General features: G+C 34.7%; 1 protein-coding gene across 2 annotated transcripts in view; it reads left to right on the top strand.

Moving 5' to 3' along the window:
• Positions 1–11,404, top strand: part of LOC148302178 (putative ATP-dependent RNA helicase DHX35) — a 68,877-nt gene extending 57,473 nt beyond the window's left edge. The window contains exons 9-15 of one of the 2 annotated variants that reach the window (XM_088272111.1): positions 1,004–1,145; positions 1,857–1,976; positions 3,311–3,477; positions 5,233–5,360; positions 6,467–6,692; positions 8,169–8,320; positions 9,301–11,404. In XM_088272111.1, coding sequence (XP_088128237.1) covers positions 1,004–1,145; positions 1,857–1,976; positions 3,311–3,477; positions 5,233–5,360; positions 6,467–6,692; positions 8,169–8,320; positions 9,301–9,336 — 971 coding nt within the window. In that variant the 3' untranslated portion in view covers positions 9,337–11,404. Of the gene's footprint in view, positions 1–1,003; positions 1,146–1,856; positions 1,977–3,310; positions 3,478–5,232; positions 5,361–6,466; positions 6,693–8,163; positions 8,321–9,300 lie in introns of both variants that reach the window. The other variant, XM_088272109.1, reaches the window with a different exon arrangement.
• Positions 11,405–23,506: the final 12,102 nt, after the last annotated feature.

Genomic DNA, 23,506 nt, shown 5'->3' with positions numbered 1-23,506 from the left:
TTCTAGAAAATACAATATTTTAAAAGGGCGGAAGGAGTGTCCACCACTTTCTGAAGTTATGTTTCTTAACGGGGGTGCCAGCGCCCCTTTGTGGGCGTTTTGGAAGTCTGGCTAGGCGTTTTTAAATTTTTTGCATTTGGGGGGTGCTGCAGAAGTTCAAGGGAGCGTTGTGTAAAGTAAGAAAAACTACACTTTCATACGCAAAATTTAACTTTAACTTTGGCATAATACTCAATATTATGAAGTTCTTCATAGACGGATTTCTATTTTTCAATCGATAATTGTCTATAACCATAGTCTGTCTATATTTATTTGAAATATTTGAACAACTTGTTGGTATCTCGTATTTTTCGTTCCCGTTTTGGTGTTTTTGTTAGTGTATTAGTGTGTCTCGTCATTTTCTGGTCGTTTTTTGAACAATCTGACGTTTACGAGTCGACCCCCCCTGATACATAGTAACTAAATTTTCGTCAGGCGGACTACCCAATTAAAAAGGTGACAATTTTCAAAAGCATTTGTTTAAAATAGGAATTGGTTACATGGCACTAAAGTTTAGTTTATAAGAATGAATGTAAGACATTTGAAAACGAATCCCTATTCACTCACATGCACAGCTTTAAATAAAAAATTGTCTATTTTCAGTTGTGCATGTTTTTGGAATGCCCAGAAAATGTACTATATCCCAGCAAAAGAGGCATATTTTTAACTTGATATTTACCCGCAACAGGGCAGAAAGTGTTGTTTTTGCATTTTGAAGAATAGGTATTGTTTGATTATTTTTTTAAATAAACTGAATATTTTTTAAATGGAGAAAAAACCTTCTAGTTTTACCTAAAAAGATCTGTTGCACAATTAAATGTTCAATAAGTGGCTTGATATTATTTTTCAATACATTTCATTATATTTTTAAACTTTAAAAACGTTCTCCTGAAAAATCAAGTTTTTTGATAAATGACGTTGTTGAAAGGAGTGAGCGATATATGTGTATATTTTTATTTTGCAGTGATTGACTGCGGTTTTCACAAAGTACGTTATCTGGACGCAAGTTCGTCTTTTGAAAACTTGATGCTGTGTCCCATTTCCCGAGCCAACGCGATCCAACGCGCCGGAAGAGCCGGGAGAGTGACGCACGGGAAATGTTACAGGTATTGTATTTATTCAATCATACTTATTTCTAATATTTATTGATTCGGCATTAACTTTGTGGAATGACATGTTGATTTTTGAAAAAATAATATAATATAAGTCGAAATGCGATCTCTCAGAAGAATGTGCGACAAAACGATGTATGATAGATGTGCGAATAGTGAAATAAGGAAGGAATGCAAAGCTGAGATAAGCATTATCGATAAAATTAAGAAAGGTGTGTTGAGATGGTTTGGACATGTAGAACGAATGAGTGAGGAAAGAACGGTAAAACAAATTTATGAGGCGAATGTTAGTGGGAAAAGAAGCAGAGGAAGACTAAGTTCTAGTGATTCAAAAACAAGGTTTCTAAATTGGTTCATGTATATAGAGCTTCCGAGAATTTGAGTAGTGTGGTTGTCAATAATGGGTAGAATTGGTGAATGTTACACGTGTGTAAAGTGATCACTAAAACCAGCCGATGACGGTCGTCAGCCCCGTAAATGCCCAGACTTCCATATTCTTCTTCATCATTGATGAGATGTCAATAAATAACACGGTTTAGTTTAGTATGAAATTAAGTCGGGAGAGAAGAAATAAACGACACATCCGGGAAAACGATTATTCGAGGAACGATAGATAAAGGTTTCATTGTACTAAAAAAAAACATTGTTTGATTTTAACATTTAATACATAATGGGCATGATCTTACCTGCTTTGTGTTTTTGCAGGCTCTATACGGAAGAGGAGTACGACAAGCTATTGCCGAACGTCCCTCCGGAAATACAGAGGACAGACCTTTCCGCGATTGTTCTCCATCTCAAAGCGTTCGGAATCGACAACATTTTGAGGTAAGGGAACTGCATACAATACTTGAATCTTTGCATTTGCAAAATAATTGATAAAATAAGATACAAATTTCAAATATGTGGAAGACTGAAATAAATTATTTTATTAATTTAAATTTGAAGCACTAACTTTGTGATTTTCCATTTTATAATTAAATGTAACATTGTTTTTAAAATCACTATAAATATTTTATAATAGAGTAATAAAACCCTTATCCGCACCCCAATGGTGCATAGGGCACTGCGCCATATAAACGCAGTGTTATCTTGATCATTTACACATGAAGGAAAGGTGATCAGCCCTCCGCTTCAGGTACCAGTCCAGGGTAATATTGAATAAATATTACAGTGAAAAAATCACTCATATTTCTTTTTACCCCCCCTGGGAATCGAACCCGGGTCCTCCAGAACGGTAGCCGAGCGTGATGACCATTACACTACGGAGCCGAACAAATATTTTACTATAACTATATACTATACCATAAATATTTTATTATAACTTAATTATAATGTCTACCGGTTTCGAAGCTAACCGCTTCTTTATCAAGACTGATAATAGTCTTGACTCGACAGTTGACATTAACAGACTTATCAAGACTGTCAATGTCAACTGTCAAGTCAATAGTATTAATCAGTCTGGATAAAGAAGCGGTTAGCTTCGAAACCGGTAGACATTATAATTAAGTTATAATTAAATATTCATAGTGATTTTAAAAACAAAGTTATATTTTAATTATATATTATTTTATAATTTACGTAAATATTCAAATTACACACTGTTTCTGTGAGCCTATGTTTTGTTTAGATAAATTGCTAGCAGGAACTTAGACACACCCGAAACATTCCTAGAAAGTTGGACATTTTTATCTGTTTAAACTAACTAACTAACCACCCCGCAGGGGTAGGCAGTTAGAATAGAATGCCACACCACTCTGTCTTTGCAAACATTCTTCGCCTCTTCCGCGTTCATGCATCTCCTCATACATACCCGCCGATTGTTTCGACTCCTAACCTGACCACTTTCAAGTGTTTGGCATACTTGATCGTGCCAAGTTTTTCTCGGTCTTCCTCTGCTCCTTTTTCTAATTACATTCGCCTAATAAATTTGTTTTACAGTTCTTTCCTCACTCATTCGTTCTACATGTCCAAACCATTTCAACACACCTTTTATCGTTTTTCAGTTGTATAATTATTTCAAGTAGAGACGCGTTATTATTTCAAGTAGAGACGCGTTATACGCGTTGTTATTTCAGTCTGTATTGGAACCGCTGAAATTGTCAATTTTAGTGGTGTCTTTCAGTTTTCATGGTGTTTTTCAATTTTTATGGTGTTTCCAGGTTCCCGTTCCCGACGCAGCCGCCCGCGCGCTCCATGCTCTCCGCCGTGGAAGTTCTCTACGCCCTCGGAGCCCTGGACGAAGCGGGTAACCTAACGAATCCGCTCGGCCAGCAGATGGCCGAGCTGCCCCTGCCCCCGCCCCACGCCAAGATGCTGTGCAGCAGCGGTAAGTGCGGCAAGCCAATACCTGTCACAAGCCAATTATGTCACAAACCACATACGGTCAAAAAGTGGACCTTTGTGGATTTGTCTGTAAAATATGCTGGCGAAAAATGGGTCTTTGCGGATTTCTTTGTACGATATACAGAAAAAAAAGGTTTTTTGCAAATTTGTCCATACCACATATCATTCACTCCTTTCAAGAATGTCATAAATAAAAAAAACTTGATTTTTTAGGAGAACGTTTTTAAAGTTTAAAAATATAATACAATGTATTAAAAATAAATATCAAGCCACTTATTGAACTTTTTACTGTGCAACAGATCTGTTTAGGTAAAACCTGAAGGTTTTTTCTCCATTTGAAAAATATTTATTATATTTCAAAAAATAACTAACACATACTTTTTCTTCAAAATGCAAAAACAACACTTTCTGCCCTGTAGCGGGTAAATATTAAGTTAAAAATATGCCTCTTTTGCTGGGATATAGTACATTTTCTGGGCATTCCGAAAACATGCACAACTGAAAATGAAAAGTTCAATACGTGGCTGGACATTTATTTTGAATACATTTTATTATATTTTTAAACTTTAAAAACAATCTAATGAAAAATCATGTTTTTTTATTTATGGCGTTGTTGAAAGTAGTCATGTATGAAGTTTCTTTAAAGGTTTATTATTACACATTATTTGCAACTTTTTTATTTCAATCTAATATTACAGTACTTGAGTTCTGTACGATTTTGAAACAAAATTAGGTTTTAAATAATAATTTTATGTAATAATAAATGTGCTCTTCATTTTCGGCCGCCTGTTTTTAAAAACATGTCTCTTCTTCCAACCCCGAGGATTCCGGCGCCCCGGAAGGCCGCTGACGACCATTCACCGCTATACTCAGCGGAACTTCGAGACGCCGGACTGACCTGGGAGGAAGCCAAGGAGATGGCGCGTGACAGAGTGACTTGGAGACGACTCGTGTTGGCCATATGCTCCACCTAGGGAGCGAACATGGATAAAAAAAAAGAAAATAGTTTTTAAAAATGTTTCCACATAAAATCTTAGATTTTTGGGGATTTTGGATTTCCAGGGTTTCACTGCATTGTAAAATGTGCCTTCGGCACAGGAAAATTCATTGAGGTCACATTATTAAATGTATGATATAAAGATAAGACTCTCCATAACCGGAAACACATTCAATTCAATTCAATTCAATTTATTCAATAATTAATATATACATTACAAACAAACATTTAAGGCGTATACATTAAAAAAAACAAATTAAAAATTACGCAAGAAGAACGCAAGCTATAGGAGCCAAAATAGCCAAGAGAAATGCATTCGAGGTAGCTATACTAGCTAACTAATTAACCAACCATCACACCGCTTATCCGGAAGGGTAGGCAGAGAGAATAGAATGCCCTACCACCCTGTCTTTGCAATTCAAATTACACATTGCGAGACCGAGTAAGAAATACCGACATCCGGAGCATGTGTAAGACGGAGGATATCGTGAGGTGGGGACGACAACGAAGGCGATACTCGAAGGAACATATAAACAGAATGTCAGATGACAGACTTCCACGTATCGCCCTTCGAGGAAACCCTGAAGGACGCAGACCTCCAGGCAGACCTTCGAAAAGGTTGAAAAACAGCTGGGAGTCAACGTCCTAAGAGCTACAAGCGGAGGCACAAACAGATCCTTAGGATCTACAAAAAGAAGAAGATGAAATATAAATAACTAGCTCTGTTTTTATTACTTGCAGGTAAATTTGGGTGCACCGATGAGATCCTGTCGATAGTGGCCATGTTGCAGGTGGAGAGTGTGTTCATGAAGCCGGCCGGAGGCCAGCAAGCTATAGATGCCAAAATAGCCAAGAGAAATGCATTCGAGGTAGCTATACTAACTAACTAATTAACTAACCATCACACCGCTTATCCGGAGGGGTAGGCAGAGAGAATAGAATGCCCTACCACCCTGTCTTTGCAAACATTCTTCGCCTCTTCAACATTCATGCATCTCCTCATACATTCCCGACAATTATTTGGACTCCTGACCCGGCTGCTTTCAAGTACTTGACATACTTGATTTTGCCAAGTTTTCCTCGGTTTTCCTCTTTTCCTGCTTCTTTTTCCTACATTTGCCTCATAAATTTGTTTAACCGTTCTTTCCTCCAAGTATACAGTACTGTACCTGTATTACTACTCAAGTAATAATAAACCATATCCGCTCTCTAGGTGGAGCATATGGAGTCCACAAACTGTCTCCAGGCTTTTCTGTCAGCTGCCAGCTCCCTTGCATCCTCCCGAGTCAGATCCGCGTCCCGAAGTTCTGACGAGAACTACCGACGAATTGTCAGCAGTGGTCGTCCTGGGCGGCGCGAACCTGATGCCTTGTAAAAGAGGCAAGCCTGATGGCGGCTCTCAGGAGGCATGCGGAGTACATGGCCAAGCCAACTGAATCGCCTTTTCTCGACGACAGTTGTGACCAAGATTTGCTGCGTCCTACGCCTTATCTCTTCATTCCTCACAAAGTCAAACCACCGCACGCCTAAGATTCTCCGCAAACACCTATTCTCAAAGCTTAAAAAAATATATTACTATTCAAGTACTGTAATATATTTTTTTTAGATGGGAATTGACCTTGCTTATTATGTACAAGGTTTATAGATCATTCAGTGGATTTTTGTTTCTTCTAGCTAATTCAATATGTTTTATTTGAATCTGTGTTGGGAACATATTATTACAGCACTGTAATACATATTAGGTTGGAATGTAAAGAGCGCTTACAACATAACTACTGCAGTGTAAAGTACTATGTATGTACTGTATTACAAATTTCTCGGCTATTCCGAACTTATCTAAATCCAGGCTACAGTCCCAATCAGTTCAGATTTCCGGGGTTCTACTGTATATAGATGTTGTTTTACTATATAAAATCCAATTCCACCAAGGAATGTCGGTACAATTTGTTTCAAAAGGGGATATTTCTGACTTTAGGTCGCTGAAGGTGACTTGATAACACTGCTGAACGTGTTTGATGCCTTCAAGAAACAGCACGACCTGGCGGAATCGTCGGGGAAGAAAAAAAATCTCAAAAACTGGTGCCACAAACTGTTCCTGAATCAACACGCGCTCGCCAAAGTGCTGGAGATCCGGAAAAGCCTCGAAAAACTAGTCACCAAGAAATTCGGGATAGCGAACAATGAAAAAATGCTGGAAGGAGGTTGGTTTTCTTATATATTTATTTGTATATATTTTGCGGATAGGGTTCTATTTGCTTTGACTGATTTTAGTGGATCTTGGGACTTCAAATTATCATTTCCTTATATATCCTGATCATTACACTCGATCAGCACGCTCGGCTACCATACTGGAAGTCCCGGGTTCGATTCCCAGGGGAGAGGTCAAATATATCGCTCACTCCTTTCAAGAACGTTATAAATAAAAAATCGTCAATTTTCAGTTGTCAATTTTCGGAATGCCCAGAATATGTACTATATCCCAGCAAAAGAGGCATATTTTTAACTTAATATTTACCCGCTACAGGGCAGAAAGTGTTGTTTTTGCATTTTGAAGAAAATGTATTGTTTAATTATTTTTTTTAAATAAACTAGTTATTTTTCAAATGGAGAAAAAACCTTCAGGTTTAACCTAAAAAGATCTGTTGCACATAAAAAGTTCAATAAGTGACTTGATATTTATTTTTAATAAATTGTATTATATTTTTTAACTTTAAAAACGTTCTCCTGAAAAATCAAGTTTCTTGGTTTTTCACGTTCTTGAAAGGAGTGAGCGATATATGTGATTTTTTCACTCTAATATTTATTCAATATTACCCTGGACTGGTGGCTGAAGCGGAGGGCTAATCACCTTTCCTTCATGTGTCAACAATCATGATAACTCTGCGTTTATGATGCACTGCCCAATGCACCTTCGAATGCGGATGAGGGTTTGAAGAAGAAGCTGTATTCTTTTCTGTATCTCTACTGCAACTACATTCTTAATTTATTTATATTTCTAATATCTATTGTATTCTTGCCAGCGCCCTTTATTATAACCTAAAATAAAATGTATATCCACACACAGGCCATGCCTTTCTGGGATCTTTTTTGTATTAATACAATACAATTTATGTGTACTTGTAATGTATTATTTTTGACATCTCATCAAAGATGAAGAAAAATATGGAAGTCTGGGCATTTACGCGCCTGACGACCGTCATAAGCTGGTTTAAGTGATCACTTTACACACGTGTAACATTCACCAATTCTACCCATTTTTGACAACCACATCACTCAAATTCTTGGAAGTTCTATATATATGAACCAATTTAGATACCTTGTTCTTGAATCACTAGAACTTCACTAGAGACATCTATTGGTGAGATGAACAAGTATTTGGACACACTCAAAATGTTGTACTTGTAATATGTTGTGAAATGCAAAAAAAATTAAAATAAAGAAAAATAAAATCAATTAAATGTATAAACTCATGCATATAGTGAGATAGCGAATGTTTTTGCCTAGAATTTTCACTCCAAATCTCAATCCACTAACGAGTAGGCATAGTCTATAAAACTTTAAAAGTTGTACCCTGAGTAGGGTCATGATAAGCGGAGTCACTTGGACGTTAGGTAATTCAACAAATTGACCCATATGTTTATGACTGGTTATTTGCTGTCCCATTCCGCCCAGCCAAGATGGAGAGCGTCCTGCGCTGCCTGTGCTCCGGGCTGTTCATGCGCGCGGCCTTCCTGCACCCGGCGGGCTGCTACCGGCCGCTGCAGGGCGGGCGCGCGGAGCTGCACATCGGCCCCGCCAGCTGTCTACACAACATCCAGCAGCCCCAGTGGTGAGTCACTCACTCCGTCTGTCCAACCTTGGCCTTTCTCTGCCCGCATTGCAACGAGGAACCAAACACTCGTTAATCCGTCTTGTGCGAGGTTTCTTGTATGCTAGCTGACTAGTTGCTCAGTATACTAATCACAAGTAGCCGCAAAACCCAATTCCCATCTGTACAATGTTTGCAGGCGTCTCTCGCGCTCTACCTAAAGTAAGCAAATAGAATGCTCGCAAGCGTCTCCCGCTCTCTACCAACAGTATGGAAAAGGACCCTAATTATACTCTGGCAGTCTGCCGCCCGACCCTCAGTATACTAATCACAAGTAGCCGCAACACCCAATTCCCATCTGTACAATGTTTGCAGGCGTCTCTCGCGCTCTACCTAATGTAAGCAAATAGAACGCTCGCAAGCGTCTCCCGCTCTAAAAGACGCTTTCAAGCATTGAAAAAATGTGTTAACACATTATTTACCGACAAATTTTTGAAAGTCTTACCTTTAAAACTAAGCATATTTGTATCAATAGCAAAAAATGCACGCAACTAAGAAATAAATTATGTATTTCTGTACCAATAATTTGATTATATTATTATGGTTTTCATTATATTAACTACCTAAAGCCGACTGGTCGGTTTTTCACTGCCAACCGTAAACGACCAAACACCGATTAGCCGGCTTTTCTACCATAGGGTAGGTATGTAGGTACTGAACAAAATTCTCACAATTATGTATATCAACTACATCGATTTCAAATTTGAACTTTTCATTTAAAAAGGATATATTTTATTATTTAAAAAAAATAGAAATATGTGCGTTTATTGTCGCAAATATTTCAATTTCATATTATTTCTGTGAGCCTAAGCGGCCCATTATTAGAAATAGGTATCAAATTGTGGTAGAGTGGGTTCGAACCGAGAAACTCTGACTTAAGAGTCCGCGACACTAACCATGGGACCACAACCCGAATTCAATGAATATTTTCTTTTTTTTAGGGTTTTATTCTGCGATGTTCAAGCGTCTTCGGATAAAATGTACATGAAGAACATAGTTATCACAAGGAGGGAATGGCTGACTGAACTTGCTCCTCACTTCTACAAGGAAACCTAGTTAAGGCCGAGATCTCAAGCATTCAAATTATAATGCATTCGGCTGCGCTGAGGGCTAGACGTCTCTTCCTCAATTTTTTTAAAGAATATATTTTGTAATTTGACTTTACTTTAAAATATATATTTGAAAAACAAAATTATAATTTTTTTAATCCTTCACCATCATCAAAAACCCTTATCCGAACCCCCATGATGCATAGGGCACTGCATAATATAAACGCAGTGTTATCTTGATGGTTAACACATGAAGGAAAGGTTATCAGCCCTCCGCTTCAGGTACCAGTCCGGGGTGATATTGAACAAATATAAGAGTGAAAAATCACAAAAAAGTATAGATACATTTCTTCTTCGCACCCTCATCCGCACCCGATGGTGCATAGGACACTGCATCATATAAACAGTGTGTTATATTGATCTTTAACACATAAAGGAAAGGTAATAAGCCCTCCGCTTCAGGTACCAGTCCAGGGTAATATTAAATAAATATTAGAGTGAAAAAATCACTTATACATATTTATTTGACGGCCCCCTGGGAATCGAACCCGGGACCTCCAGTTCGGCAGCTAAACACGCTAACCATTACACCACAGACCTTTCAATTACTCTTTTCTTTTCAAAACCATACATTTTTTTTGAAGAAAAATCAATTTTTTCAAAACAAAAACTGTGTTTTAAGCAAAAAAATCTAACCTTTCATACATTTAGAGAAAATTAAGTTGCGAATTATCGTATTTAGGGCCTTAATATCAATTATTCTTACCTTATATTATATGTATGTCATTCAAAAATCCAACTGTCAATTGTCTGCTTCTGTAATGCTGTGGTTAGTGCGTTTGGCTATTGTGCTGGAGGTCCCTGTTTTAATTCCCAGAAAGGTCTTAAGAAAAACTTATTTTTTAATACAAAAACGGTATTATAAATCATAAATTCAATTATGTCAAATGATGCCTTTTTTCTTCCCTTTTTCCTTTTATCATCTTTTGTAATTTATGTTTTTTTAAATGTTAATTTCTTATTTATGTTTTTTTAAATGTTCAAGTACTATCTACCCTCATATATCGATTGCAAACAGCTTTATATGGTATCAAACGTTTTGATCAATATCACTGGTCTGTTTTTGGTTGGTTGGAAGATATTGCTTTCTAGCAATAAGCCCGCCAATGTACTTATTTATTTTCTGTACATGAAGTTTAAATAAATAAATACCTGGGTTTAAAGACAATTATGTAATTAAATTATATTAAGTCTTAACCAATGTGCAAAGGCAAATAGCCGCAAGTCAAAAACAGTAGTTGAGATAAACGAGTTTATAGTTAACTTAAAATTATGCTTTTTGCTTTGGTAAAACATGTATCAAATTAATACAATTCTGTGGCTACTTGGACAATGAATATCTCAGTAAAGGAAAGAGATAGAGCAGAATCTGTGATTGTATATGATAGAGGCCAGTTATAAGAATGCTTTGAGCCGTGTTACGCCAAACAGCCGCAACTTGAGTTACGGCCAGTTGCCTTTACACATTAGTTAAGTGATATTATCCACCTCCGTGGTGCAATGGTAAGCGTGTTAAGCTACCATGCTGCAGGTCCTGGGTTTGATTCCCAGGGGAGGTGAATATGTGATTTTTCACTCTCTTCTCCGTCTTATTCCTCATTGCTGAGGGTTGTGACCCTTGCAGAAGCAATGACTCTTCTCCAGTTATCCCTTGACTGCGCTGCACGTAGCGCTCCAACTTTTCACTCTAATCTTTATTTAATATTACCCTGGACTGGTCCCTGAAGCGCAGGAGTGATCACCTTGCCTTCATGTAGGTAACAATCAAGATATACTGCGTTAATACGATGCAGTGCCCTGTGCACCATTGGGTACAGATAAGGATTAGAAGAAGAGAAGAAGTAAGTGATATTACACAAATGATATGATGAATGATAAGGAGAGTGTTTGTATTGAATTGTAAACGGGTTGAAAATAAAATAATTTTGGTGTTTTATTTATAGTTTTATTTTAAACAGACACATCCGGTTGTATCACAGCCTATTTTGCATATATAATGATACCTTCCATAACTGAAGACAACATTTCTCCCATTCCTTAAAACTAGATGTGATTATCAAAACGAATTGCAAATTTCCAATCACAAATGGTTGAACAATTGGTAAATATCGGACAATACAGGTTATCAACAATATATTTTAAGACAAGTTACAAATTTACAATCTCAAATGGTTGAACAATCGGTAAATATCGGACAATACAGGTTATCAACAATATATTTTAAGACAAGTTACAAATTTACAATCTCAAATGGTTGAACAATCGGTATGTATTGGACAATACAGGTTATCAACAAGATTTTTTAAGACAAGTTACAAATCTCCAATCACTAAAGGTGTAACAATTGGTAAGTGTCCGAAGATACAGGTTATCAGCAATGGTTTTTAAGACAAATTACAAATTTACAATCTCAAATGGTTGAACAATTGGTAAGTTATTAACTGCAGACAGTTGGTAGAATACCATATTGAATTGTTGGGTAATATATCCAAAATTAAACAAGGTTTATTGGCAACATTTTGAGTGTGTCCAAATATTATCTGGTCAAATTATAAGCTTAATAATAAAAATGAAAATGGTATTTTCTGGCGTTTCTCATGTGTGTGATTATAATCCGGGATTCGGATCTCACATACTAATATAAGAGTTTCTGCTTAATAAAAAGCTTCTTTACATCTCACCAATAGATGTCTCTAGTAAAGTTTTAGTGATTCATGAACAAGGTTTCTAAATTGGTTCATATATATAGAACTTCCAAGAATTTGAGTAGTGTGGTTGTCAATAATGGGTAGAATTGGTGAATGTTACACGTGTGTAAAGTGATCACTCAAACCAGCCTATGACGGTCGTAAGCCCCGTAAATGCCCAGACTTCCATATTCTTCTTCATCTTTGATGAGATGTCAAAAAATAAGGTTTATTGGATTGAATTTTACATTTATTTATGTATTTGTTAATATGTGACGCGTTTCGTCTTATCAAACACTCTCAAAACGCGTCACGTATTAACATATACATAAATAAATGTAGAATTCAATCCAATAAACCTTGTTTAATTTTGGATATATTACCCAACTGGTAAGTATCGGACAATACAGGTTTTTGACAATATATTTTAAGACAAGTTGCAAATCTCCAATTACAAATGTTTGAACAATTGGTGACTTTCAGACAATACAAGTTATCAACAATATTTTTTAAGACAAGTTACAAATTTACAATCTCAAATGGTTGAACAATTGGTAAGTATCAGACAATACAGGTTGTCAACAGTATTTTTTAAGTTAAGTTACATATCGTGGGCATACTGGCAAAAAACGTCAACTCTAAAATCCCTGTTTGGATAATCCCTGTTATTTTAAGCTTTTAGACTGAATAAAATACCCGCTATTAAACTCTAAGTTTAATAGCGGGTATTTTATTAACCACATAATAATGACATTTCAAACTACTAGAATATGTTGCCAGTTTATAGAACGCTGAAAACATTTTAATAAGTTTTGAATATTGAAAGCATTAACTTTGAGGATCATATTGATAGTCATTGATAGTCATAAATTAAACCCTGAAGAGGGCAACAGGTTGTTGCCGAAACTAGTTGGTTAATAAAAATGTGAGTGGATCAAAACACAAAGTATTTTTATTTCTCGAAATAATACATTATAATAAGCATTATTTACTTGTAAAACCACAGAAATATGACATTTCAAACTACTTAGTGTATTTTGCTAGTGCATAAATCATTGAAAACTTTATAATATGCATCATTGAGTCAAAATTGCATATTTTCCAGTTAAAGTTTTTTGCCAGTACACCCTGATATCTCCAATCACAAATGGTTGAACAATTTAGTGTCCTATGGGTTATTAACATAGTGTTTTAAGATAAGTTGGAAATTTTCTATCACAAATGGTTGAACAATTGCCAAGTGTTCGACAATACAGTATTTCAACAATATTTTTTAAGACAAGTTACAAATTTACAATTACAAAAGGTTGAATAATTGATAAGTGCCGGACAATAAAAGCTGTCAACAATATATTTTTTAGACAATTTGCAATCTCCAATATGGGTTTTATTAATATCATGTCTAAACGTTTGTTTTCAAATGTTGAATCTGCCTCATTCGATAATTGACTGTGGTTACTTTAAAACATTATTCTCGAAACTTACTATATAGTCTATATAGTCGCCATGTTGGTTTTTCTCTGTCGCACTCTGTTTTATTGACGGAAAACTCTTTAACCTTTCCGGGAGTATGGACGTAAATGAATGTCAGTGCGAATTTTCCTCAAGGGAGTATCGACATTAATGAACGTCAAAGTCTATCTGTCAGTTTGGTATGATGTAATTTGTATAGTAATGACATCTGTGGATATTTGTATTTAACTTTGTCATAAAATAAAACCTAGAGATTGTGAGCTTTATTTTTTATTTAAATTATTTCGACACAATTTCTATCTTCAAAATACAAAGATTTTATTTCATAAAAATACATATTTAATGTAAAAAAACCCAATCTCAGAGAAAGTCGGACATTAATTATTGTACTCCTGGAAAGGTTAAATTCAAAAATAAAGTTTACATTTCTTAAAACACACATGCATTTATTTATTTATATTATACGCTTGGAGTTGGCAAAAGAAGGATGAAAGTATATTGAATACAGTCAAAATGCGATGCTTCAGACAAATGTACGGCAAAACGACGTATGACAGATGTAGGAATGGTGAAATAAGGAAAGAATGCAAGGCTAAGATAAGCGTTATTGATAAAATAAAGAATGGTGTGTTGAGATGGTTTGGATATACGGAATGAATGAGTGAGGAAAGAACGGTAAAACAAATTTATGAGCCGAATGTAGTTGGAAATAGGAGCTGAGGATGACCGAGAAAAATCTTGGATCTTTCTCGAAAGACATCTAGCCTGGGTGTAACAGGCATCTATAGTAAGGTAGAGGAAAGGCAATTGAGATGGTATGGGCACATAGGACGCAGAGAACCTGAACATATTGTAAACCAGGCTATCCCCATGGATCTTCCTCGAAAAACATCTAGAAGAAGACCAATAAATTCATGGTTGCTGCAGAAAGATAACATGATTCAAAGGCATGGCCTAGGTGACGTTGTACATGACAGAAGTACCTACAACCTGAAGACGAGGAGAGCTGACCCCAACGACTTACAAAGACGATAAGTTGGGATGAAACCAAGAAGAAGAAGATGAAGATGCTGACAAAAACTTGTGTTATTCATTCAACGTATAAAGCAGTGATTCCCAAAGTGGTCTATATCGACCCCCAGGGGTCTATGACAACTTATGATCGCGGTATGATCGATAATCCTGAAATTATCCAGAGCATTGGTCTGTATGTTCCCGATAGTTACCTAAGACAGCGTCGGCATAGATTGTTTCACATTCCTATACACAGGACCAACCTGCCGATGGTTATGCCTGTAGGAAGAGCTACCGCTATGTTGAACAATATCACATTGGATATTGATCTGTTCCATGTATCCGAAGGAGTTTTCCGAAGCGAGATTCTTCTACACATTTAACAAGAGTCTTCTTGCGTAATTTTTAATTTGTTTTTTAATGTATACGCCTTAAATGTGTGTTTGTAATGTATTTATTAATTTTTGAATAAATTGAATTGAATTGAATTGAAACTTGCAAGGGGTCTATGTTTTAATTTGAATTTAAAATATAAATGTATAAAACCTAACATGTGTGGTTCAAAGTGAGCAACACTACATATACCGGCTGTCAAAAATACATTTGAAGTTAATGAATTTGATAAAAATCAATATCAGGTAATGCAAGGGGTCTACGAGATAAAAGAATTTGGGAACCTCTGGTCTAAAGTATCTCCTTACACGAGTTTTACTGTAGATAATTACATATGTATAAGATAAGGACGGGTCAGTTCAAATTTTAATAATATAAAATTGAATCACCTATTTCATTTGTTCATTAAAAAAAATTAATGAAACATGTTTTTCCAACAGCAAAAATTTATCCAATATAAAATACTACTAAGCGCAGATGGGGTATCTAACGTTCTATCTGCATTCTAAAAAAAACAGAGTAATTTGTCAATATTGATTTGGAATTAAATTTTTAAATGATTGAAATATATAAATAACACTTATTTGGCATCTCAACATAGATGAAGAAGAATATGGAAGTCTGTCAAGTATTTGGACACACTCAAAATTTTGTAACTATCCAAATACTTACAATGATCAAAGAAAACACTTCATTTTTTACCACTTGAGTTTTATTATAGACTACATGTTTCAGAAGTTAAACTTCCATCATTCAGGTCTGTATAATAACTAAAATATAAAAATTTTCTATAAATAAGGAGAGGGGAAAGTAAGGGGAAGGGGTTAGTTACTTTCCCCTCTCCTTATTTATAGAACAATTTTATATTTTATATTTTAGTTACTATACAGACCTGAATGATGGAAGTTTAACTTCTGAAACATGTAGTCTATAATAAAACTCAAGTGGTAAAAAACGAAGTGTTTTCTTTAATCATTGTAACATGTCTTACCACAAAGTTAATGCCGAAACAATAAATAAAATATCCAAATACTTGTTCACAAATCTGGATTATCTCCAATTAGGAGTTATTTAATATAATTTCTTGACAGCTTAACATAGATGAAGAAGAATTTGGAAGTCTGGATATATATACGGCTGTCATAGGCAGGTTAAGTGGTCAGTTTATACAAAATAGTAACATTCACCATTCTAACCCATGATTGACAACCGCACTTTCGGAACTCATACTTATATCGTAAATCTCACGTCACTTCATTGACATATGAACATTATTGACTTATGAAAATGTTGTGTATAAAAATCAAACCCTTGTATAAGACCACTTTTGAGTTTTGTAAATTACATATCGCTCACTCCTTTCAAGAACGTCACAAATCAAAAAACTTGATTTTTTAGGAGAACTTTTTTAAAATTTAAAAATATAAAACAATGTATTAAAAATAAAATCAAGCCACTTTTTGAACTTTTTACTGTTCATCAAATCTTTTTAGGTAAAACCTGAAGATTTTTTCTCCATTTGAAAAATATTTAGTATATTTAAAAAAATAATTAAACAATACCTTTTCTTCCAAATGCTAAAACAACACTTTCTGCCCTGTAGCGGGTAAATGTTAAGTTAAAAATATGTCTCTTTTGCTGGGATATAGTATATTTTCTAGGCATTGCAAAAACATGCACAACCGAAAATTGGTGATTTTTGATTTATGACGTTCTTGAAAGGAGTGAGCGATATGTTCACATCAACAGGTGAAAATACAGTTTGTTTTGTTCACTTGTTGATGAGAACTTCTCATCTCGAATCTACAAGTGAATCTATAGTTATTTTACCTCTAGTTGTTATTTTAGCTAAGTGAATATAAATCAGAGGTAAAATAAATATGAACGGACTGTTCATGTTTACATTAATAAACTCAAAATGGTCTTATACAGGAAGTTAGTTCATATTGTCTGTATAATATGGAATATATTATTTATTGATTTAGTATTAACTAACTTCTTCTATTGTATAAGACCATTTTGAGTTTATTAATGTAAACATGAACAGTCCATTCATATTTATTTTACCTCTCATTCATTTATATTCATATTTATTTTCATTAATTGATTCGGCAGTCACTTTGTGGTAAAATCTATCCATTTTTAATTAATGTTTTACGTAGTTAATACCACTATTTCTTAAAATCTACTGTGACACGTGTTTCGATGCATTCCGCATTATACGGTGTTTAAAAATGATGCGGAATGCATCGAAACACGTGTCACAGTAGATTATAAGAAATAGTGGTATTTACTAAGTAAAACATTAATTTAAAACATATATATTTTATTTATGTTCATATTTATTTTACTATATACAAATTTATTTTATTTATGTTCATATTTTAAAGAGTTTAAACGCTTATTTTATTTTATCAAGTTCATATTTTATAGAGTTTAAACGGTTTTAATTGTCTTTTTCTGAAGAATTTCATTGATTTTCTGTACATTCTACACTCTTTTATACATCATACAGTAATCTCGATAATAATAATAATAAAACCCTTATCCGCACCCCCCCCCCCGCCTCCGTAGTGTAATGGTCAGCACGCTCGGCTACCATTCTGGAGGTCCCGGGTTCGATTCCCAAGGGGGGTAAAATAAATATAAGTGATTTTTTTCACTGTAATATTTATTCAAAATTACCATGGACTGGTACCTGAAGCGGAGGGCTGATCACCTTTCCTTCATGTATCAACGATCAAGATAACACTGTGTTTATATGACACAGTGCCCTATGCACCATTGGGGTGCGGATAAGGGTTTTATTTTTATTATTATTATCCGCACCCCAATGGTGCATAGGGCACTGCTTCATATAAACGCAGTGTTATCTCGATCGTTTACACATGAAGGAAAGGTGATCAGCCCTCCGCTTCAGGTACCGGTCCAGGGTAATATTGAATAAATATTAGAGTGAAAAAATCACTTATATTTATTAGACCCCCCTGGGAATCCAACCCGGGACCTCCAGAACGGTAGCCGAGCGTTTATTTATTGATTTAGTATTAACTAACTTCTTCTATAATACCATTTTGAGTTTATTAATGTAAACAGTCCATTCATATTTATTTTACTTCATACAAATTTATATTATACATATTTATTTTATTTATGTTCATATTTTAAAGAGTTTAAACGCTTATTTTATTTTATTAAGTTCATATTTTATAGAGTTTAAAAGCTTTTGATTGTCTTTTTCTGAAGAATTTCATTGATTTTCTGTACATTCTACACTCTTTTATACATATCATACAGTAATCTCGATAGATAACAATAGAAGCGTTTTGTTTTTTTATTTAAATTCCACAATTCAAAAAATTTTATATACTATATCAAACAAACGTATTGTCAAACCGATTATTATTGCCTGTTTCTGATGAAATTCGATGATAATCTGAACTTTCTACCATCTTTTGTACCTAAAACGGTAATCTCGTAGAAGTTTTTTTTTTTTAAATCCCATGAAGTTAACGCCAAATTAATATATAATATATTCTATTATTTTTTGACATCTCATCAAAGGTGAAGAAGAATATGGAAGTCTGGGCATTTACGGGGCTGACGACCGTCATACGCTGGTTTAAGCGATCACTTTACACACGTGTAACATTCACCAATTCTACCCATTATTGACAACCACACTACTCAAATTCTTGGAAGTTCTATATATATGAACCAATTTAGAAACCTTGTTCTTGAATCACTAGAACTTCACTAGAGACATCTATTGGTGAGATGAAAAGAAGCTTTTTAGTAAGCAGAAACTCTTATATTAGTATGTGAGGTCCGAATCCTGGATTATAATCACATACATGAGAAACCTTAGAAAATATCATTTTGATTTTTTATTATATTAGCTTATAATTTGACCAGTTTATGACGGTCGTCAGCCCCGTAAATGCCCAAACTTCCATACTACTCAAATTCTTAGAAGTTCTATATATATGAACCAATTTAGAAACCTTGTTCTTGAATCACTAGAACTTCACTAGAGACATCTATTGGTGAGATGTAAATTGGTGAATGTTAGACGTGTGTAAAGTGATCACTTAAACCAGCCTATGACGGTCGTCAGCCCCGCAAATGCCCAGACTTCCATATTCTTCTTCATCTTTTATGAGATGTCAAAAAATAATATGAAAATAACTCCTGTAATTGGAGATAATCCAGATTTTGTGAACAAGTATTTGGACACACTCAAAATGTTGTAATATATTCTATATCATAGAAACGTATTGTAAAAACGATTATTCTTGCCTATTTCTGAGGAATTTCTCAGTTTTTCTGAACTTTCTACCTTCTTTTGTACATTATACTGTAACCTCATACAAGTGATGTCCGCCTCCGTCGTGTAATGGTCAGCGTGTTTAGCTACCGTGCTGGAGGTCCCGGGTTCGATTCCCAGGGGGGGGGGGGGTGAAAATAAATATTAGTGATTTAACACTGTAATATTTATTTAATATAACCCTGGACTGGTTCCTGAAGCGCAAGACTGATCACCTTGACTTCATGTAATAATCAAGATAACACTGCGTCAATTTGATGCAGTGCCCTATGCACCATTAGGTACGGATAAGGGTTATAATAAAAATAACTGCTACTACTACCATCACTCCAACTCTCCGCAGAGGTAGGTAGAGAGGATGGAACCCCACACTCCTCTGTCCTGACATACACTCCTAGTTTCCTTCACGTTCCCATACACTAATGTAGTTTCAGTTTATTAATATGAACTGAAAATGGTGGTTTATGGGGTTAGGAGACCCCATAAAGATGGCTTCATATAAAAAACACACTTTGACCCTTCGTATCACTTCCTGCTTCCGTAGCTGACCATCAATGGCGAATGGTCAATAAGCCGAATGGTCAATAACTCGAATGGTCAATAAAGTTAAAGATTATGGGTGCTAGGTGAGTAGGAACCTAGTAAATATGTTTTGAGAATCTATTAGTACAGTAAAACCTCGATATGACGGACCTCTATTTGACGAACTTCAGATATAATGGAAAAAATCCCATCAAGTGTAATTTTTTTTATATTATTTCGAGAAATAAAAATACTTTGTTTTTTGATCCACTCACATTTTTATTAGCCAACTAGTTTCGGCAACAACCTGTTGCCCTCTTCAGGGTTTAATTTATGAGCTTAATTTAACCCTGAAGTCATAAATTAAACCCTGAAGAGGGCAACATGTTGTTGAAAATAAATATTAGTGGTTTTACAATGCTATATTTATTAAATATTACCCTGGACTGGTTCCTGAAGCGCCAGAGTGATCACCTTGCATTCATGTAAGTAACGATCGAGATAACACTGCGGCAATTCGATGCAGTGCCCTATGCACCATTGGGTGCGGATAAGGGTTATAAGCAAGTATAAGTTATAAACACTTCACGAGTCTTTATAGGTTGAATATGGCAAAATAGATATTCCTCCCGAGTGATTATACCCCGTTGGTGCGTTATATCGAGGTTTGACTGTACGCACATTGTTTTGGGTCACAGTTGTTTATCAACTCCTTGACCGACATAGCTTCGCATAGTCGTAAATTCCACTCGAAAATTTGCATATCTTTCTCTGCTGGTATCTAAATATAGTCAGACGTAACACAAATATCGACTTCCTCAATAATAATACTAAATAACAATGTTACAAAGCTGTCTGGAGATCGGGATTCAATGCCTGCGCGCGTTTATATGTATATATATATATATATATATATATATATATATATATATATATATATATATATATATATATATATATATATATATTTATATATTTATATATAAATATATATATATATATATATATATATATATATATATATATATATATATATATATATATATATATATATATATATATATATATATATATATATATATATTCAATTCAATTCAACCCTTATCCGCTCCCCAATGCTGCATAGGGCACGGCATTATATAAACACTGTGTTATCTTGATCGTTAACACGAAGGAAAGGTGATCAGCCCTCCGCTTCAGGTACCATTTCAAGGTATAGGTCCAGGTTGAATAAATATTAGAGTGAAAAAATCACTTATATTTATTTGACCCCCCTCCAGAGAACTCCAGAACGGTAGCCGAGCGTGCTGGACAATACATGTTAGCATGTTAAGCTACCGTGTTGAAGGTCCCGGGTTCGATTCCCAGGGGGGGTAGTGAAATTAAATTTTAGTGATTTTACACTTCAATATTTATTTCATCTTACCATGGACTGATACCTGAAGCGGGGGCTGATCACCTTTACTTCAAGTGTTAACAATCAAGATAACACTGCGTTTATATGATGCAGTGCCTTATGCATCATTCGGGTGCGGATAAGTGTTTGAAGAATGAAGAATATATACTGGTATGGAAGCAAAGCATAGAGTTAGTAAAAAAGTATAAATTTTCTTTTTTCCATTTAACTAAAATGTGCCACAGTCACGCTTGGCCGGGTTCAGCTAATTATCAATATTTTGTCTCTCAAGTTTTATTTTTGGTACTTTTAGTTTTTTTATCACAATTCCAGAAATGTTTGATAATGATGCCGAATACGTCGAAACACGTGTCACATAAAATTTATTTATACACAGTGATATTTACAAAACATGTCATTATATATTTTTTTAAATCTTTATTTTGTGCAGTTTATAATTCTTATCTTAATTTCTTGATAAATATAGCGGTTATTAAATTTGACGTAATGTACCTAAATAAGAATAAACGTTGAATTAATGTAAAAATACAATTATTTGACTTTGTACGTCGTTAATTTTTAAAGTAACACAAAGAAAGCGTCTCTGCCAAACGTACCTCCTAACATCAGACGTCTTAATATCACTTTTTTCGTCGTTTTACGTTTTCCATAAAATATTGGTCAAGAAACAATGAAAGGTATTCACTGAGCTCTCCATTTACACGTAGAAATATATATATATATATATATATATATATATATATAATTTATATAATTTAAAAAAAAACCCTTATCCCCAATGGTGCATAGGGCACTGTCATATAAACGCAGTGTTATCTTGATCGTTTACACATGAAGGAAGGGTGATCAGCCCTCCGCTTCAGGTACCAGTCCATGGTAATATTGAATAAATATTACAGTGAAAAAATAACTTATATTTATTTTACCCCCCTTGAAAATCGAACCCGGGACCTCCAGAACGGTAGCCGAGCGTACTGATCATTACACTACGGAGGCGGACAAAATATATATATATATATGTATATATATATATATATATATATATATATATATATATATATATATATATATATATATATATATATATATATATATATATATATATATATATATATATATATATATATATATATATATATATATAACAGTAAAACCTTTATTTAATAAACTTCGGATATAGCGGACAAAAAATCCAAGCAAATGTAAAAAAAAAATTAAAAACATCATGTTAATATTATACATACTTGAATTCAAGTATTACCGCATGTCAACATTTTTTAGCGGCCATGATATTCACGTATGTATACAAAGGAGTGAAGCATGGAGTTGGCAAAAGAAGTATAAAAGAAAATGATTGCAGTCAAAATGCTATCTCTCAGTGCGGCAAAACCATGTATGGTATATGTTCCAATGGTGATATAAGGAAAGGGTGCAAGGCTGAGATAAGCATTACCCATCAAATTAAGAAAGGTGCGTTGAGATGGTTTGGACATGTGGAACGAATGAGTGAAGAAAAAACAGTCAAACAATTTTATGAGGTGAATATGAAAGAAAATAATGATCGGCGGGTATGTATGAGGAGACGCATGAACGTGGAAGAGGCGAAGATTATTTGCAAAGACAGATGATGTGGCGATTTATTCTCTCTGCCTACCCTTGCGAAGATTGTTTGAATGCAGTTACTGGCTCGATGTAAACTGGTTTAATATCCAAGATTGTTCATATGATTTTTTCACATCTTAACAAAGATGAAGAAGAATATGGTAATAAGTCTGTGCATTTACGGGGCTTACGACCGTCATAGGCTGGTTTAAGTTATCACTTTACACATGTGTAACACACGACAACCACACTACCCAAATTCTTGGAAGCTCTACATATATGATCCAATTTCGAAACATTGTACTCGAATCACTAAAATTTTCACTAGAGACATCTCGGCTGTCCAAACTCAAAACACAGTAAGGGACTTTTTTTTCGTAGTACGTTTTTTTGCGTTTTTGGATTAAGTAGATTCTACTTAGTCCAAAAATGCAAAAAAAAACGTACTACAAAAAAAATGTCCCTTACTGTGTTTTAAGTTTGAACAGCCGATCTATTGGTGAGATAAAAATATTCTTATTATTTTTTGACATCTCATCCATCTCAAAGATGAAGAAGAATATGGAAGTCTGGGCATTTACGGGGCTGACGACCGTCATAGGC

Source organism: Brachycentrus maculatus, unplaced genomic scaffold (assembly GCF_059751285.1).
Source record: "Brachycentrus maculatus isolate JH-2025_06_01 unplaced genomic scaffold, ASM5975128v1 h1tg000475l, whole genome shotgun sequence".
Taxonomy (NCBI): domain Eukaryota; kingdom Metazoa; phylum Arthropoda; class Insecta; order Trichoptera; family Brachycentridae; genus Brachycentrus; species Brachycentrus maculatus.
The sequence above is the reverse complement of the archived record's forward strand: the minus strand, read 5'-3'. Positions and strand labels throughout refer to the sequence as shown.